This window comes from Bufo gargarizans, unplaced genomic scaffold (genome assembly GCF_014858855.1).
Source record: "Bufo gargarizans isolate SCDJY-AF-19 unplaced genomic scaffold, ASM1485885v1 fragScaff_scaffold_503_pilon, whole genome shotgun sequence".
Classification (NCBI taxonomy): domain Eukaryota; kingdom Metazoa; phylum Chordata; class Amphibia; order Anura; family Bufonidae; genus Bufo; species Bufo gargarizans.
This window is the reverse complement of record NW_025334128.1, coordinates 91,475-119,453: the sequence shown is the minus strand read 5'-3', so window position 1 is coordinate 119,453 and position 27,979 is coordinate 91,475. Positions and strand designations below refer to the sequence as shown.

General features: G+C 43.7%; 2 protein-coding genes across 3 annotated transcripts in view; one reads left to right on the top strand and one right to left on the bottom strand.

Annotated features, from left to right (window-relative positions):
- The window catches only part of LOC122922582 (zinc finger protein OZF-like), a 34,491-nt gene extending 32,610 nt beyond the window's left edge, over window positions 1-1,881 (bottom strand). Inside the window, exon 1 of the mRNA XM_044273249.1 lies at window positions 1,794-1,881. The gene's annotated coding sequence lies outside the window, so the exon portion shown is untranslated. The remainder of the gene's footprint in view (window positions 1-1,793) is intronic.
- LOC122922581 lies at window positions 1,869-17,392 on the top strand. Of its 2 annotated transcripts, XM_044273244.1 has the most exons (3): window positions 1,869-1,998; window positions 10,216-10,281; window positions 13,961-17,392. In XM_044273244.1, exon 3 carries the CDS (start codon window positions 13,962-13,964, stop codon window positions 16,263-16,265), a length of 2,304 nt encoding a protein of 767 aa, XP_044129179.1. In that variant the 5' UTR covers window positions 1,869-1,998; window positions 10,216-10,281; window position 13,961; the 3' UTR covers window positions 16,266-17,392. The 2 variants fall into 2 exon arrangements, with proteins under 2 accessions (XP_044129179.1, XP_044129181.1); XM_044273246.1 differs by lacking the exon at window positions 10,216-10,281 and having other exon boundaries at window positions 1,970-1,998.
- Window positions 17,393-27,979: the final 10,587 nt, after the last annotated feature.

Here is a 27,979-nt window from a genome sequence, read left to right as displayed (position 1 = left end):
CTAAGGCCCCTTTCACACGGGCGAGTATTCAGCGCGGATGCGATGCGTGAAGTGAACGCATTGCACCCGCACTGAATCCTGGCCCATTCATTTCTATGGGGCTGTGCACACGAGCGGTGATTTTCATGCATCACTTGTGCGTTGCGTGAAAATCGCAGCAAGCTCCTCTTTGTGCGTTTTTCACGTAACGCAGGCCCCATAGAAATGAATGGGGTTGCGTGAAAATCGCAAGCATCTGCAAGCAAGTGCGGATGCGGTGCGATTTTCACGCACGGTTGCTAGGAGACTATTGGGATGGAGACCCGATCATTATTATTTTCCCTTATAACATGGTTATAAGGGAAAATAATAGCATTCTGAATACAGAATGCATAGTAAAATAGCGCTGGAGGGGTTACAAAAATAAATAATTTAACTCACCTTAATCCACTTGATCGCGCAGCCGGCATCTCTTCTGTCTTCTTCTTTGCTGTGTGCAGGAAAAGGACCTTTGATGACGTCACTCCGGTCATCACATGATCCATCACCATGGTAAAAGATCATGTGATAGACCATGTGATGACCGGAGTGACGTCACCACAGGTCCTTTTCCTGTACACAGCAAAGAAGAAGACAGAAGAGATGCCGGCTGCGCGATCAAGTGGATTAATGTGAGTTAAATATATTTTTTTTTTAACCCCTCCAGCGCTATTTTACTATGCATTCTGTATTCAGAATGCTATTATTTTCCCTTATAACCATGTTATAAGGGAAAATAATACAATCTACAGAACACCGATCCCAAGCCTGAACTTCTGTGAAGAATTTCCGGTTTGGGTACCAAACATGACGATTTTACTCAGGCGCTTTCAAAACGCATTACAATGTTTTGCAATTGCGTGGAAAAATCGTGAATGTTCCGGCAACGCACCCGCACCTTTTCCCGCAACGCCCGTGTGAAAGAGGCCTAAGGGGGTTAAAAGTTATTACTGTAAAAGTTAAAAAATAATAATAATTATGTTAAAAGTTTAAATCACCCCCTCTTTTCAAATTTTACATATAAAAAATATAACAATAAAAAAAATATAAACCTATCAGGTATTGCGGCATCTGAAAATGTTTTAACTAATAACATTTTTTTTTATTTTTATTCCTGTGCAGTGAACGCCATAATGGAAAAAAAAATAAAACCACACAATTTGCCACTTTATGTCACCTTTCAAGTAATTTTTGGGGTACATACTACTTTTTGATCACTGTGATTCAACTTTTTGGGGGAAATATGCGACCAAATTTTTTTTCATTGGGTGTTTTTATTGTTTTTTTTCCATTAAGGCGTTCACAGTACAGGATTTTTTTTTTAAATAGATCACGTCCAACTTTTTAAATAGTGACATAAGAGGCCCTAAGAATTAGGAGGACACTGTGATTCAGTGGACATACATTGCTGTTGGGTGAGTGAGCCCCTTTCCACAACAGGTAATGACCTCAATGCTTTCACTATGTGGCTGAATCATGGAAATCTCCACACAGGATGTAGTCATAGAGAACATGGTGCGGAGTAACTAGTATATACACATCGTTACTATGGAAACACAACCATCTCCAAGGAGACTTAGATCTCCAGGGGTTAGCCTTCTCTATTATGCTGGTCACAGTCAACAGAGTTCTATAGCCACACCAGCCCACAGCAACCTAACAGGACGTGCGCAAAGGACTCTGGGAGTTGTAGTCAACCTGGTAACATCAAAAACATTGCGTATACATTGGTATACAACAAAATGGCGGCCGCATCCCTGTACCGTCATCTATACCGTTGAACTGAACGTAGGTTGTCCACTGGTCTGCATCGCTGCTCTCTCATCCTGTAAGATAACAAGACCGGGGAGGCCACAACAACATGGCCACCGCTCCACCGGCAACAGTGGACGAGCCGGAAGTCATGTTGTCTAAACGGGGAAGTGATGTTGTACTTCTGGGTGAAAAGTCAGGAGTCGGCACCGTGAGGAAGTAGTCTAGGTAATGGCTGTGCTACGTTGTTATTCCTAATACAGGAGTGGATTGGTTTCCTATCTGCTTGTTATTATAATGCAGGAGGAGCAGACTGTAGTGCCCTGTTATTATAATACAGGAGGAGCAGACTGTAGTGCCCTGTTATTATAATACAGGAGGAGCAGACTGTGGTGTCCTGTCTGTTATTATAATACAGGAGGAGCAGACTCTGGTGTCCTGTCTGTTATTATAATACAGGAGGAGCAGACTCTGGTGTCCTGTCTGTTATTATAATACAGGAGGAGCAGACTGTGGTGTCCTGTCTGTTATTATACTACAGGAGGAGCAGACTCTGGTGTCCTGTCTGTTATTATAATACAGGGGGAGCAGACTGCGGTGTCCTGTCTGTTATTATAATACAGGAGGAGCAGACTGTGGTGTCCTGTCTGTTATTATACTACAGGAGGAGCAGACTGTGGTGTCCTGTCTGTTATTATAGTACAGGAGGAGCAGACTCTGGTGTCCTGTCTGTTATTATAATACAGGAGGAGCAGACTCTGGTGTCCTGTCTGTTATTATAATACAGGAGGAGCAGACTCTGGTGTCCTGTCTGTTATTATAATACAGGAGGAGCAGACTGTGGTGTCCTGTCTGTTATTATAATACAGGGGGAGCAGACTGTGGTGTCCTGTCTGTTATTATACTACAGGAGGAGCAGACTCTGGTGTCCTGTCTGTTATTATACTACAGGAGGAGCAGACTGTGGTGTCCTGTCTGTTATTATAATACAGGGGGAGCAGACTCTGGTGTCCTGTCTGTTATTATACTACAGGAGGAGCAGACTCTGGTGTCCTGTCTGTTATTATATACAGGAGGAGCAGACTCTGGTGTCCTGTCTGTTATTATACTACAGGAGGAGCAGACTCTGGTGTCCTGTCTGTTATTATACTACAGGAGGAGCAGACTCTGGTGTCCTGTCTGTTGTTATACTACAGGAGGAGCAGACTGCGGTGTCCTGTCTGTTATTATAATACAGGAGGAGCAGACTCTGGTGTCCTGTCTGTTATTATACTACAGGAGGAGCAGACTGTGGTGTCCTGTCTGTTATTATTATACAGGAGGAGCAGACTCTGGTGTCCTGTCTGTTATTATACTACAGGAGGAGCAGACTGTGGTGTCCTGTCTGTTATTATACAGGAGGAGCAGACTCTGGTGTCCTGTCTGTTATTATACTACAGGAGGAGCAGACTGTGGTGTCCTGTCTGTTATTATACTACAGGAGGAGCAGACTCTGGTGTCCTGTCTGTTATTATACTACAGGAGGAGCAGACTGTGGTGTCCTGTCTGTTATTATACTACAGGAGGAGCAGACTGTGGTGTCCTGTCTTTATACAGGAGGAGCAGACTGTGGTGTCCTGTCTGTTATTATAATACAGGGGGAGCAGACTGTGGTGTCCTGTCTGTTATTATACTACAGGAGGAGCAGACTCTGGTGTCCTGTCTGTTATTATACTACAGGAGGAGCAGACTGTGGTGTCCTGTCTGTTATTATAATACAGGAGGAGCAGACTCTGGTGTCCTGTCTGTTATTATACTACAGGAGGAGCAGACTCTGGTGTCCTGTCTGTTATTATAATACAGGAGGAGCAGACTCTGGTGTCCTGTCTGTTATTATACTACAGGAGGAGCAGACTCTGGTGTCCTGTCTGTTATTATAATACAGGAGGAGCAGACTTTGGTGTCCTGTCTGTTATTATAATACAGGAGGAGCAGACTCTGGTGTCCTGTCTGTTATTATAATACAGGAGGAGCAGACTCTGGTGTCCTGTCTGTTATTATAATACAGGAGGAGCAGACTCTGGTGTCCTGTCTGTTATTATACTACAGGAGGAGCAGACTGTGGTGTCCTGTCTGTTATTATAATACAGGAGGAGCAGACTCTGGTGTCCTGTCTGTTATTATACTACAGGAGGAGCAGACTCTGGTGTCCTGTCTGTTATTATAATACAGGAGGAGCAGACTCTGGTGTCCTGTCTGTTATTATAATACAGGAGGAGCAGACTCTGGTGTCCTGTCTGTTATTATACTACAGGAGGAGCAGACTCTGGTGTCCTGTCTGTTATTATAATACAGGAGGAGCAGACTCTGGTGTCCTGTCTGTTATTATACTACAGGAGGAGCAGACTCTGGTGTCCTGTCTGTTATTATAATACAGGAGGAGCAGACTCTGGTGTCCTGTCTGTTATTATAATACAGGAGGAGCAGACTCTGGTGTCCTGTCTGTTATTATAATAGAGGAGGAGCAGACTCTGGTGTCCTGTCTGTTATTATACTACAGGAGGAGCAGACTGTGGTGTCCTGTCTGTTATTATACTACAGGAGGAGCAGACTGTGGTGTCCTGTCTGTTATTATACTACAGGAGGAGCAGACTCTGGTGTCCTGTCTGTTATTATACTACAGGAGGAGCAGACTGTGGTGTCCTGTCTGTTATTATAATACAGGAGGAGCAGACTGTGGTGTCCTGTCTGTTATTATACTACAGGAGGAGCAGACTCTGGTGTCCTGTCTGTTATTATACTACAGGAGGAGCAGACTCTGGTGTCCTGTCTGTTATTATAATACAGGAGAGCAGACTCTGGTGTCCTGTCTGTTATTATACTACAGGAGGAGCAGACTCTGGTGTCCTGTCTGTTATTATACTACAGGAGGAGCAGACTCTGGTGTCCTGTCTGTTATTATACTACAGGAGGAGCAGACTCTGGTGTCCTGTCTGTTATTATACTACAGGAGGATGCAGACTGTGGTGTCCTGTCTGTTATTATAATACAGGAGGATGCAGACTGCTGGTGTCCTGTCTGTTATTATACTACAGGAGGAGCAGACTCTGGTGTCCTGTCTGTTATTATAATACAGGAGGAGCAGACTGGTGGTGTCCTGTCTGTTATTATAATACAGGAGGAGCAGACTCTGGTGTCCTGTCTGTTATTATAATACAGGAGGAGCAGACTGTGGTGTCCTGTCTGTTATTATAATACAGGAGGAGCAGACTGTGGTGTCCTGTCTGTTATTATAATACAGGGGGAGCAGACTCTGGTGTCCTGTCTGTTATTATACTACAGGAGGAGCAGACTCTGGTGTCCTGTCTGTTATTATACTACAGGAGGAGCAGACTGTGGTGTCCTGTCTGTTATTATAATACAGGAGGAGCAGACTCTGGTGTCCTGTCTGTTATTATACTACAGGAGGAGCAGACTGTGGTGTCCTGTCTGTTATAATACAGGAGGAGCAGACTCTGGTGTCCTGTCTGTTATTATACTACAGGAGGAGCAGACTGTGGTGTCCTGTCTGTTATTATACTACAGGAGGAGCAGACTGTGGTGTCCTGTCTGTTATAATACAGGAGGAGCAGACTCTGGTGTCCTGTCTGTTATTATAATACAGGAGGAGCAGACTCTGGTGTCCTGTCTGTTATTATACTACAGGAGGAGCAGACTGTGGTGTCCTGTCTGTTATTATACTACAGGAGGAGCAGACTCTGGTGTCCTGTCTGTTATTATACTACAGGAGGAGCAGACTGCTGGTGTCCTGTCTGTTATTATACAGGAGGAGCAGACTCTGGTGTCCTGTCTGTTATTATAATACAGGAGGAGCAGACTGTGGTGTCCTGTCTGTTATTATACTACAGGAGGAGCAGACTCTGGTGTCCTGTCTGTTATTATACTACAGGAGGAGCAGACTGTGGTGTCCTGTCTGTTATTATAATACAGGAGGAGCAGACTTGGTGTCCTGTCTGTTATTATAATACAGAGGGAGCAGACTGTGGTGTCCTGTCTGTTATTATACTACAGGAGGAGCAGACTGTGGTGTCCTGTCTGTTTATAACTACAGGAGGAGCAGACTGTGGTGTCCTGTCTGTTATTATATACAGGGGGAGCAGACTGTGGTGTCCTGTCTGTTATTATACTACAGGAGGAGCAGACTGGTGTCCTGTCTGTTATTATACTACAGGAGGAGCAGACTGTGGTGTCCTGTCTGTTATTATACTACAGGAGGAGCAGACTCTGGTGTCCTGTCTGTTATTATACTACAGGAGGAGCAGACTGTGGTGTCCTGTCTGTTATTATAATACAGGAGGAGCAGACTCTGGTGTCCTGTCTGTTATTATACTACAGGAGGAGCAGACTCTGGTGTCCTGTCTGTTATTATAATACAGGAGGAGCAGACTGTGGTGTCCTGTCTGTTATTATACTACAGGAGGAGCAGACTCTGGTGTCCTGTCTGTTATTATACTACAGGAGGAGCAGACTCTGGTGTCCTGTCTGTTATTATACTACAGGAGGAGCAGACTCTGGTGTCCTGTCTGTTATTATAATACAGGAGGAGCAGACTCTGGTGTCCTGTCTGTTATTATACTACAGGAGGAGCAGACTCTGGTGTCCTGTCGGTTATTATAATACAGGAGGAGCAGACTTTGGTGTCCTTTCTGTTATTATAATACAGGAGGAGCAGACTGTGGTGTCCTGTCTGTTATTATACTACAGGAGGAGCAGACTCTGGTGTCCTGTCTGTTATTATAATACAGGAGGAGCAGACTGTGGTGTCCTGTCTGTTATTATACTACAGGAGGAGCAGACTCTGGTGTCCTGTCTGTTATTATACTACAGGAGGAGCAGACTGTGGTGTCCTGTCTGTTATTATAATACAGGAGGAGCAGACTCTGGTGTCCTGTCTGTTATTATACAGGAGGAGCAGACTCTGGTGTCCTGTCTGTTATTATAATACAGGAGGAGCAGACTCTGGTGTCCTGTCTGTTATTATACTACAGGAGGAGCGGACTGTGGTGTCCTGTCTGTTATTATACTACAGGGGGAGCAGACTGTGGTGTCCTGTTTGTTATTATACTACAGGAGGAGCAGACTCTGGTGTCCTGTCTGTTATTATACTACAGGAGGAGCAGACTGTGGTGTCCTGTCTGTTATTATAATACAGGAGGAGCAGACTCTGGTGTCCTGTCTGTTATTATATACAGGAGGAGCAGACTCTGGTGTCCTGTCTGTTATTATAATACAGGAGGAGCAGACTCTGGTGTCCTGTCTGTTATTATAATACAGGAGGAGCAGACTGTGGTGTCCTGTCTGTTTATTAATAATACAGGAGGAGCAGACTCTGGTGTCCTGTCTGTTATTATACTACAGGAGGAGCAGACCTCTGGTGTCCTGTCTGTTATTATAATTACAGGGGAGCAGACTCTGGTGTCCTGTCTGGTTATTATAATACAGGAGGAGCAGACTCTGGTGTCCTGTCTGTTATTATACTACAGGAGGAGCAGACTCTGGTGTCCTGTCTGTTATTATATTAACAGGAGGAGCAGACTGCTGGTGTCCTGGTCCTGTTGTTATAATACAGGAGGAGCAGACTCTGGTGTCCTGTCTGTTATTATAATACAGGAGGAGCAGACTGTGGTGTCCTGTCTGTTATTATACTACAGGAGGAGCAGACTCTGGTGTCCTGTCTGTTATTATATACAGGAGGAGCAGACTCTGGTGTCCTGTCTGTTATATAATCCAGGGGGAGCAGACTCTGGTGTCCTGTCTGTTATTATAATACAGGAGGAGGCAGACTCTGGTGTCCTGTCTGTTATTATACTACAGGAGGAGCAGACTCTGGTGTCCTGTCTGTTATTATAATACAGGAGGAGCAGACTGGTGTCCTGTCTGTTATAATACAGGAGGAGCAGACTGTGGTGTCCTGTCTGTTATTATAATACAGGAGGAGCAGACTGGGGTGTCCTGTCTGTTATTATAATACAGGAGGAGCAGACTGTGGTGTCCTGTCTGTTATTATAATACAGGAGGAGCAGACTCTGGTGTCCTGTCTGTTATTATACTACAGGAGGAGCAGACTCTGGTGTCCTGTCTGTTATTATAATACAGGAGGAGCAGACTGTGGTGTCCTGTCTGTTATTATACTACAGGAGGAGCAGACTCTGGTGTCCTGTCTGTTATTATACTACAGGAGGAGCAGACTCTGGTGTCCTGTCTGTTATTATACTACAGGAGGAGCAGACTCTGGTGTCATGTCTGTTATTATAATACAGGAGGAGCAGACTGTGGTGTCCTGTCTGTTATTATAATACAGGAGGAGCAGACTCTGGTGTCCTGTCTGTTATTATAATACAGGAGGAGCAGACTCTGGTGTCCTGTCTGTTATTATAATACAGGAGGAGCAGACTCTGGTGTCCTGTCTGTTATTATAATACAGGAGGAGCAGACTCTGGTGTCCTGTCTGTTATTATAATACAGGAGGAGCAGACTCTGGTGTCCTGTCTGTTATTATACTACAGGAGGAGCAGACTGTGGTGTCCTGTCTGTTATTATAATACAGGAGGAGCAGACTCTGGTGTCCTGTCTGTTATTATACTACAGGAGGAGCAGACTGTGGTGTCCTGTCTGTTATTATAATACAGGAGGAGCAGACTCTGGTGTCCTGTCTGTTATTATACTACAGGAGGAGCAGACTCTGGTGTCCTGTCTGTTATTATAATACAGGAGGAGCAGACTGTGGTGTCCTGTCTGTTATTATACTACAGGAGGAGCAGACTCTGGTGTCCTGTCTGTTATTATACTACAGGAGGAGCAGACTCTGGTGTCCTGTCTGTTATTATACTACAGGAGGAGCAGACTCTGGTGTCATGTCTGTTATTATAATACAGGAGGAGCAGACTGTGGTGTCCTGTCTGTTATTATAATACAGGAGGAGCAGACTCTGGTGTCCTGTCTGTTATTATAATACAGGAGGAGCAGACTGTGGTGTCCTGTCTGTTATTATAATACAGGAGGAGCAGACTCTGGTGTCCTGTCTGTTATTATAATACAGGAGGAGCAGACTGTGGTGTCCTGTCTGTTATTATAATACAGGAGGAGCAGACTGTGGTGTCCTGTCTGTTATTATAATACAGGAGGAGCAGACTCTGGTGTCCTGTCTGTTATTATAATACAGGAGGAGCAGACTGTAGTGCCCTGTTATTATAATACAGGAGGAGCAGACTGTGGTGTCCTGTCTGTTATTATAATACAGGAGGAGCAGACTCTGGTGTCCTGTCTGTTATTATACTACAGGAGGAGCAGACTCTGGTGTCCTGTCTGTTATAATACAGGGGGAGCAGACTGTGGTGTCCTGTCTGTTATTATAATACAGGAGGAGCAGACTCTGGTGTCCTGTCTGTTATTATAATACAGGAGGAGCAGACTGTGGTGTCCTGTCTGTTATTATAATACAGGAGGAGCAGACTGTGGTGTCCTGTCTGTTATTATACTACAGGAGGAGCAGACTCTGGTGTCTTGTCTGTGTATGGTTATTATAATACAGGAGGAGCAGACTCTGGTGTCATGTCTGTTATTATAATACAGGAGGAGCAGACTGTGGTGTCCTGTCTGTTATTATAATACAGGAGGAGCAGACTCTGGTGTCTTGTCTGTGTATGGTTATTATAATACAGGAGGAGCAGTTCGCTGCCACTCTATCCATTCTCTATGGGACTTCCGGGGATAGCCAAGTGTTGTACTCTGCTGTCCCATAGATGGTCATTGGAGTGGTGGTCACACCTGTCTGCTATCTCCAGCAGGCCCATAGAGAATAAATGGAGCAGCAGCATGGATGCTCTACTGCCACAGTATTCGTTCATTGGACTTAGGACCACTGTTCTGCTGAGGGCCACAGTGGTCAGACCCCTATAGGTCGTGCTTATCGTCTATTGTGTTGGCTTGGTACAAACCCTTAAAGGGGTTTTCCCATCTCAACAGAGTCCCCGAAGTGAAAGGAGAACAGCTGCACTAGCATGACCACCCTCCATTCACTGCTATGTGAGCTTCAAAAATTCCATAGCGCTGGCTCGGCTATTTTAGGTAGTCCCATAGTGATGAATGGAGAGGTGGCCGTGCTTGCCTAGTGTGCTCTCCATTTACCGCTATGGGACTTCAGACAATAGCTAAGCGCGCTCACTTGGCTATTTTCAGAAATCCTATAGCGGTGACTAGAGAGGACTATACACATGCGCAATGTGCTCCCCTTCACTTCGGGGGCCCCCTTCTGGAGATAGGAGTGGACCCACACCGACATTGATGGCATGTACTAGCAGATATGCCACACATGTTGAGGAAAACCCCTTTAAGGACAGTGTTTGGAGTATATGACATTTACATCTGTAGGTTTGTACTTCATAGTTTTCTCTGTTTTACTTGTAGATAATTCGGTCCTTTTTATTTCTGGGCATTTACAGCAAGTTATCATTGGATTCATCACCAAACCAGGTAGAGGAGTGTCGGGGGTTATCTGTGCTCATCTGAGTGTGTGACGGTTCCCCATACACAATAAGTGGAAATTCGGCCAAGCTTCCTGGCTTTTCCCTAATGGAAAATCTTGGGGGTAAAGAGGGATTGGCCATGTTGGGCACCAACACGCCTGGCCTTGTTCACACAGGAGCTGGGAGAGTTGGGATGAATAGCTCTCAGACGAATATTAAAAGGGTTTTCCAAGATTTTTATGCTAGTGATGACCTATCCTCAGGATAGGGCATCACTATCTGAAAGATGAGGTCCGACACCAGGGACCCCCGCCGATCAATTGTTGAGAAGGCAGCGGTACTCCTGCGAGTGCAGCGGCCTTCTCTTTTCCTAGGCCGAGTGACGTCACATGACCTAGGAGCAGTTCAGCCCCATAGAAGTGAATGGGGCTGAGTGCAATACCAAGCACAGCCGCTGTTCAATGTATGGCACTGTGTTTGGTAAGCTGTGAGAAGTCCAAGGTGCTCACAGAAGCTTTGTTGCCTTCTCAAAACAGCTGATCGGCGAGGGTCCTGGGTTTTGGACCACTACTGATCATATACTGATGAATAGGCTTGAGCGAATAGAGCTGGGATGGCCACCTGAGGATCTCCAGCTGTTGTAAAACTATAACTCCTATCATGCCCTGCTGTATGCAGAGCGGGCATGCTGGGAGTTGTAGTTTTGCAACAGCTGGAGAGCCTCCGGTTGGCTATCCCTGGAATAGAGCTTTGGATCATAGATCCGAAGTTGATTCATTCATACACTTTAGGGAAGATTCATCAACCTGGTGTAAAGTAGAACTGGCTTATTTTCCAATAGCAACCAGATTTCACCTTTCAGTTTTCACAGCTCCTTTGGAAAATGAAAGGTGGAATCTGATTGGTTGCTATGGGCAACAAAGCCAATTCTTCTTTACATCAGTTTGATAAATCTCCCCCTTTATTTTAATGCTGTACAGAGACCTGTCACCCAGTGGTGTTATCTTGGTTTTGTGCTGCCCTAGGCGAGACTAAACTCGGGCACCCCCCCTAATATAAATTTGACCCACCCCTTCCTGTCAAGGCCAAACCCCTTCTTATGTAAACCCCACCCTTTCCTCTTTAGGCTCCACCCTTTACTGAAAAAGAATCATCACAAAATGAAGGGCGAGGTGTAGGGAAATCTGTCCATGTGGGGTGTTTAGAGGACCACTCCATTAACAACATGAAGCGGTGAAGAGGGCCAATGGGGCCCCCACATAAACCAGCCAATCAGAGGCCACAGTTCATATTTCCTGCCCTATTTAAACGAAGAAAGCAAGGTACTGATTGGACACTTTGGACCCTAAATGTCCATCCAGCGTGTATGTGCCCATTCATTTCTGCATCTTTAAAAACATTTCAAATTCGGAATCCAAAGTCAGGTTTGGTACCCAACCAGCTGGTACCAAACCCGACTTGATTACCGAATTCATTCACCGAAGTCTTGCTCGACTTTGGCTGTAACTAATTTTGCCTCCACGAGGCAATACATTTTAATGCTGTATGGAGACAGGTCTCCGTACAGCATTAAAACGAAGTGTTTGAACGAATCAAGCTCGATTCGCTTAACTCTACTGATGACGTATCCAGTGGATAGGTCATCAGTATAAAAATTTAGGAAAACCCTCTCAAGTTCGCTGACAGATGTTGGACTTTTATGGACATCTTGACAGTTTACTTGATAATATTCCTTAAAGGGAACCTGTCATCTGGATTTTGGGCATAGAGCTGAGGACATGGGTTGCTAGATGGCCGCTAGCACATCCACAATACCCAGTCCCCATAGCTCTGTGTGCTTTTATTGTGTAAAAAAAAAAAACTGATTTGATACATATGCAAATAAACCTGAGATGAGTCAGAGCTTGAAAATAGGACTCTTCTCTGGTCACACAAGTAAGATGCATAAAAGGCGGGAAGTACAAAAATGCATAATACTTATTGAATTTGTCTGCAAATGAAAAAGTGTAATTTTTATGTTTAGGGTAACACAATGAACATTTAGAAACGCTCAGTGAGGGTAGCATAGTAGAGGTGACAGGTTCCCTTTAAAGGCATTTTCTTTTACATTTATATTGTTGGCTTTTCATTTTACGCCCTCAGATCAACTATTCTATATTATCTCTGGTGCTGGAAGTTCGGAACTGCAGAGCTCCGTCCACTGTGTAGTGGATGATGGTGGTAACAGTCGCACTGCTCACTCTCACTACAGTGGGAACAGCGCTGCAGTAACCAGCTCTGTCCATTACACAGTGGATGGAGCTGTGGAGTTCTGGAGCTACTGGTGGGGGTGCAGAGTGGCGGATAATGATGGCCTATGCTGAGGATAGGCCAGTAAAATAAGACAACCCCTTTTTCTTTCCATTTCATATGCAGTAAATATACTGAAGCTGGTGCCTCTGTTAACTTGATCACAGTTTTTTTGTTAACACAAAGGTATACATATTACCAGAGTGTCAGGTCTCTTGAAATGAATGTGATTGCAGGTGCATGCACAGATATTATAGAGCCCCATAGCAAAATTTTATAAGGGGCCTCCTTTTTGTGAGATAACTGCCAATTTTGTTATTATGTGGAAGAATTGAAAAAAGCGGACCAGCTGTTCTAGTGCTCATTGTGAGCACCATGTTTCGCAGTGTATTTATACCAGATAATTAAAATACATCAATATAGCTTTAAATCCTTTGATTCCCTTCATATAGTAAATTATGTCAACTGTCAGTGCATAGGAATCTATACAGTTACCATTGAACTCTATTAAAACTGTAAAATCTCTGCACTGAGCTCCTCTAGCTTCAAAAATGCAGTAGTTTCATGTTGGGAAATGGGAGAAGGAGGTTCATGTCTGGGCCCCCTTTCACCATGGTCTGTCTCCAAGGTAGGGACACCACTGTGCTCAGGGCAGTTCCTAAAGGGGTTGTGTCACCTCACACAGTGGTGGCATATTGCTAGGTTATGCCACCAATGTCAGATAGGGGAGGGTCCCACCTCTGTGACCCGCACCTATCTCTAGAACAGGGCCCTCAAAGTGAACGAGAGTGCACTACACATGTGCAGTGTGCCCTACATTCAATTCTTTGGGAGTTACGACATTTTCAGAAATCCCATAGAAATGAATGGAGAGTGCATCGCACAAGTGCTACCACTACTTCTTTAACTTCTATGGGACTGCCTGAAATAGCCAAGGCAGCACTCCCATAGAAATGAATGAATGGAGGGCGGCTGCGCACACACAGTGCGCATTCATTCACTATGGGGCTCGGTCCTAGAGAGCTCTCCAGGATGGCAACCTCCGGCAAATTGTTGCTGGTGCTATATTAATCATATATCCAGAGTATAGGTGATAATGTTTGATCGCTGGGTGTCCAACCACTGAATGCGAGCATGGGATCCCTGAGTCCCCTGTGTCAGTGGAGCAATGCCGCGCATGCATGACTACCACTCTATTCACAGTCTATGAGATTGCTGAATAAAGTGCTCTGCTATCCCCATCAGTCCTGTAGGCAGTGAATGGAGCAGTAGTCAATCAACTAAGAAAACTGTGGAATAGTCATTTTAACCTGGTGGAAGAAGAGGCTTCTATTTACCGGTTATAGAGGGGAAATGCACTTTAGGAAAATAAAGTAGATTTTCTTTTTGTCTTGCAGTATGCCTGTTTGTATTGTCAATGGATGTCCATCAGGAGGTCGCCAGAAGGAGCATGGCGTCATCGTTCATGTTTTCCCCAAAGACAAGAACATGATAAGGGCATGGCTGATTCAGACAGGACAAGATTTTGGAGATCTGGAGCAGTTTGTGAATAAGGTTTATGAGGGGAAAAAAACAGACAGCTACAGACTGTGCTCCAAACACTTTGCTCCTGAATGTTACACGCATTTGGACGGATGGCGCAAAGTTTTGAGGAAAGATGCTATTCCCACCATTTTCCATCATCCTGATTTCCCGCCTAGCAGTTTAGGGCCCAATGGAAAAATTCCTGCTCGAAAAAGGCGCAAAGTTGACAGAGATGCCCATCTAGGACCACTTGGTTTTTGTGACCATTGTGGACAGCAGTCAATACGTCTCCCTAAAGTTGTCTCCGTTGGGGTTAACACAGAATCAGTCATTGTAAGATGGGACAGGTCCACAAATACCGATCCAAAACTGAACACCAGGGCGGTTGCCGTAGAACATAAAATAAAGACATATCGCAAAAAAACACAGTGTAATTTTCCCTTTAACAAAAACAAAACGAAACTTAAAGCTAGTGATGGCAGCAAAATACCACATGCCAGTAGTGGTTCCAGTGCAAAAGTACATGCCCAGGGTGGCAACGTGGCACCACCTCACGGTTCTCTTTCAACGAACCGCACCCTAAAAGTTTTACCCTCTCTTCTAGTAGAAAAAGGTGTCAGTTTGCAGAATGTCATCGCAGAAAGGACCCCTGCTTTTGGAACACAGAGTTGCACTTCCCAAAATGACCTTAAACCCACACTTCATGCCTCAAATGTGGACTCTTCCAGAGTTGATGAGATTATTGAAGCCCACCACAAAAAATATAACCCCAAGCAAGGCATCGGTTTGTATCCAGAGGTTATGAATCGAAATTCGATGAGTGAAAGAAAATTTATTGTTTCTGAATCGTGCCTGGATGCCCTAATCACAATGGTGTCCTGCAAGGGGCCTGGCCCCTGTGGGAAGCCCATTGTCAAAATCTTCAAAAAAAGAGTTGGAACCTTTGTTAGTGTCTATGTCACCTGTGCAGACAACCACCGTACACATTTGTGGGAAAGCCAACCAAAAAAAGGCAACATTCCTGTAGGGAATCTCGCTCTTTCAGCATCGGTTTTATTCAGTGGCTCCACCTTTAGGCAGGTACACAATTTGTTCTACCTTATGGGCCTTGAATGCATCCGAAAATCTACCTATCACAAATATCAAAAAAAATATTTATTTCCGACAGTCCGACACCATTGGAAGAAAGACCAGGCAAAAAGTCTTTCAGTTTTAGGCAACTCTCCAGTATGTATTGTTGGTGATGGACAGAGTGACGGCCCAGGCCGCAATACCAGATACAGTCTGTACACATTAATGGATGCATCCACAAAGAAAATACTTAACTTCCGGGTTGAACAGATGCGGCCAGGCCTTTTATCTGCCCGCTTGGAGAAAGAAGCCTTTCAGAAATCCTTGGAAAAACTTCAGAAGAAAAAAGTCCACATCAAAATCATATGTACTGACAAATGTGCAGGCATTAGAAAAATGATCAAAACTCATTATAGCCCTATGGTGCACCAGTTAGATGTGTGGCATGTGGCCAAATCCATAGGGGCAAAGGTTCTGTCTGCAAGCAAAAGAAAATCTTGTGGTGACCTGAGTGCATGGGTGAGCGCTGTTAGAGATCACTTGTGGTGGTCTGCTAGCACATGCGATAACAATGCAGAACTTTTTCTCGAAAAGTGGAACTCGTTGCTAAACCATACCGCAAATGAGCACACTTGGTCTGGCAACAAACTGTACCACCAATGTGAGCACAATTCTGTAGAACAACATAGGTGGAGGAGGTGGCTTCCCTGGGGAAGTACGGCCCACAACTCTCTTCGAGAAATTGTGCTCAATCCAAGCTTGCAAGATGACCTAAAGCACCTCTTCACCTTTTGTCACCCAACCGACATAGAACTGTTTCATAGCGCAATTTCAAAGTACCGTCCAAGGAGAGGTGATTTTGTCAAGGACAGTGTGAAGGCCAGGATTCGATTAGCAAGTCTACACCACAACTTTAACATTCACAGAGTCCAGCATGAAGTGCGGAAAACCACCATAAGATCAGCAACCCAAAAGCGTCTGGCTGTGTGCAGCAAAGATCGAAAGCACCAGTTCCTGTGTGCGGTTTATGAACCAAGCAATCAAAGTTTCTTACTGGAAATTATGAAGGATGTTTTGGAACTGGCAGATGGGAAACAAAAGCTCTAGATGTACAGAGAGGAAAGGTTCCAGAAAACCCGCTGATGGGACTTTTGCTTTTGACCACATGTCTATCTAGATGGAACATAACATCAGTATTTTGGTGTATTATCTTCGGTCCGTTTATTGAAAAGAACTCAGTATTTCATTTTGATATTGTTGTTTTTTTATATTATATATATTTTGTAAAAAAAAATTAGGTATAATTTGTAATAGTTTTCCCAAAAACCGCTCATTATGTACCAAAAAAAATAATCAGATTGGAGTTGAGATCTAGACCCTACCAAACGGATAGAAGCTGGTCCTGACACCAGTGAACAATGCTTGAGCCTGAGCACTTACTTTCCATTATTACTAAGGGATTTAAAGAAACGATTAAATGCAAGCCAAGATGGTGCACGTATTCTGATTGGATTTGAGGTGTCCAGCTACCTGTTCTCATGAAAGTCGCTTCTGGGACAAATGTTTAAAGGAGATCTGTCAGGAGATTCATATGCCCAAACCACAGGCAGCATGCAGACCCAATAGGCTCCATCATAAGAGACAGATATGCTGCGCCATTTCAGATACAGCATAGTTGTGGAGCTAGATAATGGAGAAAAGAGTCATGACGCAGGCTCAGCTTCATTGACAGGTCTCTTCCCATTTCTGCATTGGGATACACAGTGAGGAGAAGCCATTGGGGAGCCACCCCTGAGACTCATTTTAAAAGTGTTCTCTAATACTCTGCAGCATTTCACGATACACACAGCTGTCTCTGAGGGAGCCTGTTTGGATTTCATGCTACCCATGCGACTCTTCTGACAGGTTCCCTTTAAAGGGGTTCTCCAGGGTTTATATTTTGATGACCCAATATGAAATTGGTGGGATACTGCCGATCAGCTGTTTGAGAAGGCCACAGTGCTCCTGTGAGTGCCATGACCTTCTCGCAGCTTACCAAGCAATGGAGCTGTATATTGTATAGCGGCTGTGCTTTCTGTTGCAGCTCAGCCCCATTCTCTTGAATGAAACGGAGCTGGGCCTAAGCCATGTGACCAATGAACATGACTTCACTGGCCTGGTGGTCCGCAGCCTCTTCATAGAGCTGATTGGCGAGGGTTCTGGGCAGGGTGGATTTGATTTAAATCAAACCGATTTAAATCACAATTTAAATCGCGGTTTAAATCACTAGTCAGTAAGGCTTGATTTAAATCATAGTTTTTTACATAAAGATTCATATTTGGACAATTTTTCTGTTGTACTTAGGAAGGAGAAAAATAATCATTACCTTAATAATAACAATTTAAATAGGATTTATTCAACTGAAACAATAACATTACAGCATGTTATTTGCTTACTCATCCATGTTTGTTAACTAATTTGGCTAAAGAAAATATATATATTTTAAGAAACTTAGACTGTCAGCCCAGCCTACACAAGAAAGTGATATTTTGATATGAAAGTGATGAAGAAATATTGTTTATATTCTATTCACTGAACTTTAAACTTAGCACTGAAGGGGTTGATTCTGTATTTATAGGTTTGTAGAAGTTAGGATTAAGATCTTTTTCTCAACTCTTTTCATGTTATAAATTCAGTTTTGAGAACTCCAAAATTAAACCAAGCATCTGTGATAATATCTTGTAGGCAGAGAAACTACCCAGTAATCTTACAAAAACCTCTGGAAGAGCATGACATTGTGAATGGATTAATGGAATTTAAGAAAAAATTTAACATATACAGCCTTATTCTACATAATTAAAAAAGTAATCTTTATTTCATAATGAAATAACCTTTGGATGGTAATATATTTTCCTCAAAAAGCATTTTATATAAAAAAAAAATCATTGATTGTTATCCACCCTGGTTCTGGGAGTCTGAACCCCGCCGGTTTCATATCATCCATATGTAAATCCCGGAGAATCCCGTTAATGTTACCTATTTTGTAATATTTGTTCTGAAAAATAATAGCATTTTTTAAAAAGTTTAAAGGATGTTATTTTAGTGTTTTGTAAGGCAATAAAATATCTTTACTCCTATGTCTGGTTGGGTTAGATTTTTAATGCCCTCCAGCCATTGGTATATGCGGAGAAATCTATACTCTCCTGCTCCCCACCACTCTATTCACTGGGCTGCTGGTCCCTCTCTGTCAGCTTCTGCAAAGACGAGGCCACGTGCGCTGCTGTAAGCAATGATTGGTCTTGGCTGTGGTGTGTCCCTATGCGGCAAGTCACTGCTGGGTCATGTGCCGGTGAGGGCATGTCATCTGACCAGTCATTGGCCGCAGCAATGCACGTGACCCAGTCTTTGCAGAAGTTGACAGATGTGACCCCTCTGCTGTATAATAAGAATCGGCACTATAACAGGCACATGACAGGTGGTGCCCGATAGCTCAGAGCTGCCAGCACAGCTCTGCCATTGTACCAGAAAGAGCCAATCCACTCGGCAAGCATGGAGTCTGATGGACAGCTGTCACTTGTGTATAGCCTGCTTATCTAGGCTTCAGCAATATGGTTAAAAGGATTGTTTCATCCAAGGGGACATATAGTATCAGGGCGGTTTCGGGGAGGAAGGGGGGCGTTAAGAAGTTGGATTTTGCAATGTTTTCAATGCTTTTTTTTTATTTCAACTGGGATTTTAATGCCACCCTCGCCAGTTTCTGAAAAGGCAGCTGGGCCATTGGTCCTGTTACATTCATCATTATTTACACCAGAAAGTGTCGTAGTGATGGCTGAAATCTACGGCAGCTCTTTGGCTCAGGGGGTCCTCTGATATTAATGGCCCATCCCAAGTGATATAAACCATTTTCATAGGATAACCCCTTTACTCTTTACCTTGGATATTACTAAATGATGTTGATAAAACAAGGCCCTAGTACCATACCTGCTCAAATTACACCCGATAGAGTTCCACTATTGCAGTGAACAGGTTAACTGCCCCAGAATTGGATTATTATAGCCATCCTCCTGCCAGTGATGGTGCCATCAACTCGATGTACTGGTACTGTATAGCAAGGTGTGGGACGGGATAACTGCATGTTCATTAACCTGAATTACAGTATTCTGGGATCACTATTCAATTCAAAACGAGTGATCGCTTCCACTTATTATACCCCAATTTAACCCATTTCTTTTTTTTTTGGTAAGAGACATTTTATAGTTTGTATAAGACATCAAATGAACGCACAGTGGGCAGCAGACTGCAAACAGTGGAAAAATAAGTACATATACCGTCAATATAGTGCTTGTAACAGTAAGATCTTTACAAGTTATTCATTGTATAGATCATAAGACATCTAGAATATTTGCCATTCACACAGTGAATAGTATAGCGTCACCTTGTATTTACAGTGTATACTACATAGTGTATAGTGCACGTCCACCTACTGAGTTGAGTGTTGCTGGTCACACATGCTCAGTCACTCTTTCCATAGCCAGGTATGTGTACCAGGAGTATACACAGATCTCATAAGGCTGCATACCACCACCAATTCCCCAGTATGTGTGTGTCCAACATCCCCAGGTAACATGTAATGCAAAGCGCAATGCCCAAGAGTTCAGACGAATTTACAGTCTTTACGAATCTGTCTGCCTGCAGCCATCACTAGGGGCATCTCGGTGCATCAAAGTTTATGCCGTTACCAATGTCTGCAATGGAAGCTGTAATCATCTATTTGCACTGTGTTCCTGTTAGTGATCACAGTGCAAAGAGAGTGCGAAGGTACATCGCTGATGTGCACGTTGCTGTACACTGTGAACACAAGGTGGCGCCATGCTATGTAAGTAAATGCATTAACCTTCCTGGATTATTTTTTAACAGCGTGAAAATGGAAAATATCCTTCGTTTTTTTAAGTTCTATAAAACAAATAATATGTGCAACCACTTTAATGGAAAAAGAAATGCGCAAGTACAGAATTTCATAGTAATTTTTCACATCTCGCTTGACTGGGGGAGGGGAGCTTTGTCCCTCTCATGAATTAAAGAGGACCTGTGACCTCTCCTGACATGTATTTTCTTTTAGTAATAACAATTCTGAAGCGTCTGTTCTTATGACTATATTGTGCTATTCTTTTATTATTCCTGCTATAAGTTATTAATTAATTACTAGCTGCTTACAATGAAGGTCCAGCTGGGGTGTCACCAGTTACAGGTGTGTCCAGTCTGACAGTGGCAGCAGTGATTGGATGATGTCAGACTGTGCATGGACATAACTCTAACTGGTGACACCCAGCTGGACCTTCATTGTAAGCAGCTAGTAATTCATTCATAACTTACACTGATCACAAAAAGTTGGAGATATTTTGTTTTCAGGTGAAATTTAAGGAAAACAAAAAGTTCACGCTACAGTGATATTATATAATGAAAGTAGGGCATTTAAGTAGAAGCATGCAATGGTGATTTCCTCATCTCAAACAATTTATCGAAACAAAAGCCAACAGTTGTGGGTATACCACCACGCAAAAATGTCAGTGTCTCAATAACTTGTCATGTGGCCTTGAGCATCAATTACAGCTTGACAACGACTTCTCCTGCTGTTCACAAGTCGACTTATTGTCTGCTGAGGCATGGCATCCCACTCTTATTGAAGGACGGCCCTCAGGTCATTGAGGTTCTGGGGTAGAGTTACGAGCCTCTACACAGCGACTCAGCTGATCCCATAGGTTTTCAATGGGATTCATTTCTGGAGAAAGTGCAGGCCACTCCATTTGAGGTACCCCGGTCTCCAGCAGCCGTTCCCTAATGATTTGACCTCGATGAGCTGGAGCATTGTCGTCCATAAAGATTAAATTAGGCCTGTGTTGTTCATGCAGAGGCACAATGACTGGATTAATGATGATGTTCAAGTAGTATGGGCTTGTCACTGTACCATTCACAAAGTGTAGGGCAGTTCTGTATTGACTAGACACACCTGCCCACACTGTAACACCACCACCAAAGGTCATCTGGTGACAACAGTTAGTGGTCTCCTTGATGTCTCTAACATCGTCGGCAGCCATCATTTCTGCTCAGCGCGAGTTGAGACTTTCAGCAGTGAACAGCACTGAGGCCCACTGGTCCCTTGTCCAGTGTCGATGCTCCCTGACCCATGCAAGATGATGACGCCTGTACCTGGTGGTGTGGTCAGTTACCCTTGCACGTCATCTAGCATGCAGACCACGCTGATGTAACCGGTTTAGAATCGTCTGACGTGACACTTGGGTGCCTCTCACCTCCCTTAAAGGATTTCTACCACCAGATTTGGTCCTATTTAGCTGACTGACACTAGCGATGTTCTAGTGTCAGCCGTCCATAACAGTGTTCTTACTTATCATCTGTCTGCTGCCGTTCACCTTAAAAACGTACTTTTATAGATCTGCTAATGAGCCCCTAGGTGCTATGTGGACGTCATTAGCACCTAGAGGGCTCCGTCCACTAACCATTTCAGCCGCCCATCACGTCCCTCCAGCCCGCCCTGCTCCTGTTGATTGTCTTGAAACTTCTCAGTATCTCGCACCAATTCCCACGCCGTGCACTTCTGTATTCTCCCGGCGCCGGCTTCCTCACTGCGCCAACTACGTTACAGTGAGGAAGCCGGCACCAGGAGCGCGGCATTCACTCACTGCGCCTGCGCCGAATACAGAAGCGCACGGTGCAGGCGCGGGAATTGGTACGAGATACTGAGAAGTTTCACGTCAATCAACAGGAGCGGGGCGGGCTGGAGGGACGCGATGGGCGGCTGAAATGGTTAGTGGACAGAGCCCTCTAGGTGCTAATGACGCCCACATAGCACCTAGAGGCTCATTAGCATAGCTATAAAAGTATGTTTTTAAGGTTAACAGCAGCAGACAGATGATAAGTAAGAACACTGTTATGGACTGCTGACACTAGCACATCGCTAGTGTCAGTCAGCTAAATAGGACCAAATCTGGTGGTAGAAACCCTTTTTAAAGTGTAACTGTCATTATTATTTTTTATTTTTGTGATGGATAGGGGCAGTGGTACTGACCATTTTTGTAATATACTTTAATTACTGAAATCGTACTTTTCTATTAGAACAATAGCTGTAAAGTGGCCCATTTTGAGCCTTAACAAAGCTCCTCTGTCTTCTGTGGAGACTTGCTCAACACTGACTGTGTTATGTAAACAGAAGACAGAGGAGCATTGCTAAGGCTCAGAATGGCCCACTTTAGAGCTATTTTTCTCATAAAAATTTACGATTTCAGTCGTTAAAGTATATTACAAAAATAAAAAGAATGACAGTTACACTTTAAATGTGCCTGGAGTTGGGTGGCATTCATCATCCAGTTCAGCAGGGAATTGTTCACACTGAAGTGGTCATCAGTGTGGGATGTGGACTTTCTGTGACTCTTCCAGTCTCTCTATCTCTGTTGCAACCTGCTTGGAGCCTTGCAATGGTAAGGTGTCGTCTTGGTCTCATGATCGGGGCGTGGGGCTGTCTACCCAACTTGCCCCCCCCCCCCCCCCCCCCTGTATTTCGTTAAGTTTTTATTGTATGAAGAAGCTGCGGTGCTTCATGAGTGCCACAGTATCTTCAGACTAAAAAAAAATACCCCAAATTGGGTCTTAAACTGAAATTTTTGGTTGCCAAATTTAAAATACATATCATTTTAATACAAACCGGATTCCAAAAAAGTTGGGACACTATACAAATCGTGAATAAAAACTGAATGCAATGATGTGGAGGTGCCAACTTCTAATATTTTATTCAGAATAGAACATACATCACGGAACAAAAGTTTAAACTGAGAAAATGTACAATTTTAAGGGAAAAATATGTTGAATCAGAATTTCATGGTGTCACCAAATCCCCAAAAAGTTGGGACAAGGCCATTTTCACCACTGTGTGGCATCTCCCCTTCTTCTTACAACACTCAACAGATGTCTGGGGACCGAGGAGACCAGTTTCTCAAGTTTAGAAATAGGAATGCTCTCCCATTCTTGTCTAATACAGGCCTCTAACTGTTCAATCGTCTTGGGCCTTCTTTGTTGCACCTTCCTCTTTATGATGCGCCAAATGTTCTCTATAGGTGAAAGATCTGGACTGCAGACTGGCCATTTCAGTACCCGGATCCTTCTCCTACGCAGCCATGATGTTGTGATTGATGCAGAATGTGGTCTGGCATTATCTTGTTGAAAAATGCAGGGTCTTCCCTGAAAGAGATGACGTCTGGATGGGAGCATATGTTCTAGAACCTGAATATATTTTTCTGCATTGATGGTGCCTTTCCAGACATGCAAGCTGCCCATGCCACACGCACTCATGCAACCCCATACCATCAGAGATGCAGGCTTCTGAACTGAGCGTTGATAACAACTTGGGTTGTCCTTGTCCTCTTTGGTCCGGATGACATGGCGTCCCAGATTTCCAAAAAGAACTTCGAATCGTGACTCGTCTGACCACAGAACAGTCTTCAATTTTGCCACACTCCATTTTAAATGATCCCTGGCTCAGTGAAAACGCCTGAGCTTGTGGATCTTGCTTAGAAATGGCTTCTTCTTTGCACTGTAGAGTTTTAGCTGGCAACGGCGGATGGCACGGTGGATTGTGTTCACTGACAATGGTTTCTGGAAGTATTCCTGAGCCCATTCTGTGATTTCCTTTACAGTAGCATTCCTGTTTGTGGTGCAGTGTCGTTTAAGGGCCCGGAGATCACGGGCATCCAGTATGGTTTTACGGCCTTGACCCTTACGCACAGAGATTGTTCCAGATTCTCTGAATCTTCGGATGATGTTATGCACAGTTGATGATGATAGATGCAAAGTCTTTGCAATTTTTCGCTGGGTAACACCTTTCTGATATTGCTCCACTATCTTTCTGTGCAACATTGTGGGAATTTGTGATCTTCTACCCATCTTGGCTTCTGAGAGACACTGCCACTCTGAGAAGCTCTTTTTATACCCAATTGTGTTTCCAATTGACCTAATTAGTGTCAATTGGTCTTCCAGCTCTTCGTTATGCTCAAATTTACTTTTTCCAGCCTCTTATTGCTACTTGTCCCAACTTTTTTGGGATTTGTTGACACCGTGAAAATTTGAATCAATGTATTTTTCCTTTAAAATGATACATTTACTTGGATTAAACGTTTGATCTGTCATCTACGTTCTATTACAAATAAAATATTGACATTTGCCATCTCCACATCATTGCATTCAGTTTTTTTTCACAATTTGTTTAGTGTCCCAACTTTTTTGGAATCCGGTTTGTAAAAAAAAAAATGGAGGAAAATACAGCACCACATACCTCTTACATCCAGTGACATCTCCTGTCATGTAGACCTTCTCTTTCCTCTTCTCCGTTTGACTCAGAACACCATGGTAAATTATTTCGGCCACATCTCGTCTCTACAGTTTGTAACACAGATACGTTAGATTTCTAAATTTTTCCATCAACCTCCCCATCCTGGTGTCCTCCTGCTGCCACTCCCACTACTGTGCCCGTTGTGCTCCCCAATGCCCCAGGAACTATACTGCTTCAAAAATAGTGACCCTAATAGACATAAGTTATCAAACTGGTGTAAAGTAGAACTGGATTTCCAAAAGAGCTGTCAAAAATGAATGGTGGAACCCGATTGGCTGCTATGGGCAACTAAGCCAGTTCTGCTTTACACCAGTTTAATAAATTACCCCAAATGTCCCTATAGTGTCCACAGCAGCTATAATGTCCCCTAGAGACCCCCAGTAAAAATAACACCCTATATTGTGCTCCGGGCAATAATCGTTGTATAGTGTCCCCAAAAATAATAGAATTTCCCCTACAGTGCCTCCCCAATAGCAACACCCCCATATAGTAATTTCCACCACACTGCCCCCACATAGTAATCCCCCCATACAGTAATTTCCCCAAACTGCCACCATATAGTAGTTTGCCCCACACAGTAATTTCCCCTACATAGTAATTTCCACCACACTGCCCTTACATAGTAATTTCCACCACACTGCCCTCACATAGTAATTTCCACCACACTGCCCTCACATAGTAATTTCCACTACACTGCCCTCACATAGTAATTTCCACTACACTGCCCTCACATAGTAATTTCCTCCACACTGCCTAATATAGTAATTTGCCCCCACATAGCAATTTCCCCCACACTGTCCCCACAGAGCAGTTTCCCCTACACAATAGTTTCCCCCACATAGTAATTTGCCCCCACACTTCCCCATATAGTAATTTGCCCTCACATAGTAGCCCTCCCATAATATTTTGCCCCCACACTGCCCCATATAGTAATTTGCCCCCACATAGTAGTCCCTCCCATAATAATTTGCCCCCACACTGCCCCATATAGTAATTTGCCCCCACATAGTAGTCCCTTCCATAATAATTTGCCCCCACACTGCCCTATATAGTAATTTGCCCCCACATAGTACTCCCATAATAATTTGGCCCCACACAGCCCCAACATTTCCCCCTCCCCCGATGTACTCAATGTCTCTTCACTAATATGTCCTGTGTGTGTCCCCTCACATGTCCCCCAAAGTAGGCACATGAAATAAAAAATGAAAATAAATTAAAAGCTAAATACTCACCTATATCCAGGTGCTTGCTCGCAGAGGAAGGCGGGATGAGGCAGGCGTGCACACGTCACAGTGCTGCATCCCGGCAAAGGCGCGCGATGATGTCATCACGCCCGCCTGCGCCAGGATTTCACTACCGAATAGGCCTTAGGCCTCAAAGCCTATGGCAGTGATCGGCAACGGGATAGGGAGCTATGCGCTCCCGTGCCCCGCCGCAGTCCCTATTGTAATCCGCCACTGTTCATGATGTCAAAATGTGAACAGCATGATGAGGAGGACTGTTTAACCACTTCAGCCCCACTAGCTGAAACCCCCTTCATGACCAGAGCACTTTTTACACTTCTGCACTACACTACTTTCACCGTTTATCGCTCGGTCATGCAACTTACCACCCAAATGAATTTTACCTCCTTTTCTTCTCACTAATAGAGCTTTCATTGGGTGGTATTTTATTGCTGCTGACATTTTTACTTTTTTTGTTATTAATCGAAATGTAATGATTTTTTTGCAAAAAAATGACATTTTTCACTTTCAGCGGTAAAATTTTGCAAAAAAAACGACATCCATATATAAATTTTTCGCTAAATTTATAGTTCTACATGTCTTTGATAAAAAAAATGTTTGGGCAAAAAAATAAATGGTTTGGGTAAAAGTTATAGCGTTTACAAACTATGGTACAAAAATGTGAATTTCCGCTTTTTGAAGCAGCTCTGACTTTCTGAGCACCTGTCATGATTCCTGAGGTTCTACAATGCCCAGACAGTACAAACACCCCACAAATGACCCCATTTCGGAAAGTAGACACCCTAAGGTATTCGCTGATGGGCATAGTGAGTTCATAGAACTTTTTATTTTTTGTCACAAGTTAGCGGAAAATGATGATGATTTTTTATTTTTATTTTTTTCTTACAAAGTCTCATATTCCACTAACTTGCGACAAAAAATAAAAAATTCTAGGAACTCGCCATGCCCCTCACGGAATACCTTGGGGTGTCTTCTTTCCAAAATGGGGTCACTTGTGGGGTAGTTATACTGCCCTGGCAATTTAGGGGCCCAAATGTGTGAGAAGAACTTTGCAATCAAAATGTGTAAAAAATGACCGGTGAAATCCGAAAGGTGCACTTTGGAATATGTGCCCCTTTGCCCACCTAGGCTGCAAAAAAGTGTGACACATCTGGTATCGCCGTACTCAGGAGAAGTTGGGGAATGTGTTTTGGGGTGTCATTTTACATATACCCATGCTGGGTGAGAGAAATATCTTGGCAAAAGACAACTTTTCCAATTTTTTTATACAAAGTTGGCATTTGACCAAGATATTTTTCTCACCCAGCATGGGTATATGTAAAATGACACCCCAAAACACATTCCCCAACTTCTCCTGAGTACGGCGATACCAGATGTGTCACACTTTTTTGCAGCCAAGGTGGGCAAAGGGGCACATATTCCTAAGTGCACCTTTCGGATTTCGCAGGCCATTTTTTACACATTTTGATTGCAAAGTACTTCTCACACATTTGGGCCCCTAAATTGCCAGGGCAGTATAACTACGCCACAAGTGACCCCATTTTGGAAAGAAGACACCCCAAGGTATTCCGTGAGGGGCATGGCGAGTTCCTAGAATTTTTTTTTTTTTGTCGCAAGTTAGTGGAATATGAGACTTTGTAAGGAAAAAAGAAAAAAAAAGAAAAATCATCATTTTCCGCTAACTTGTGACAAAAAATAAAAAATTCTAGGAACTCGCCGTGCCCCTCACGGAATACCTTGGGGTGTCTTCTTTCCAAAATGGGGTCACTTGTGGCGTAGTTATACTGCCCTGGCAATTTAGGGGCCCAAATGTGTAAGAAGTACTTTGCAATCAAAATGTGTAAAAAATGGCCTGCGAAATCCAAAAGGTGCTCTTTGGAATGTGTGCCCCTTTGCCCACCTTGGCTGCAAAAAAGTGTCACACATCTGGTATCGCCGTACTCAGGAGAAGTTGGGGAATGTGTTTTGGGGTGTCATTTCACATATAACCATGCTGGGTGAGAGAAATATCTTGGCAAAAGACAACTTTTCCAATTTTTTTATACAAAGTTGGCATTTGACCAAGATATTTTTCTCACCCAGCATGGGTATATGTAAAATGACACCCCAAAACACATTCCCCAGCTTCTCCTGAGTACGGCGATACCAGATGTGTGACACTTTTTTGCAGCCTAGATGCGCAAAGGTGCCCAAATTCCTTT

Excerpts from the sequence above, each read along its gene's own strand:
- LOC122922581 (XM_044273244.1), top strand. The coding sequence starts at position 13,962 with ATGCCTGTTTGTATTGTCAATGGATGTCCATCAGGAGGTCGCCAGAAG.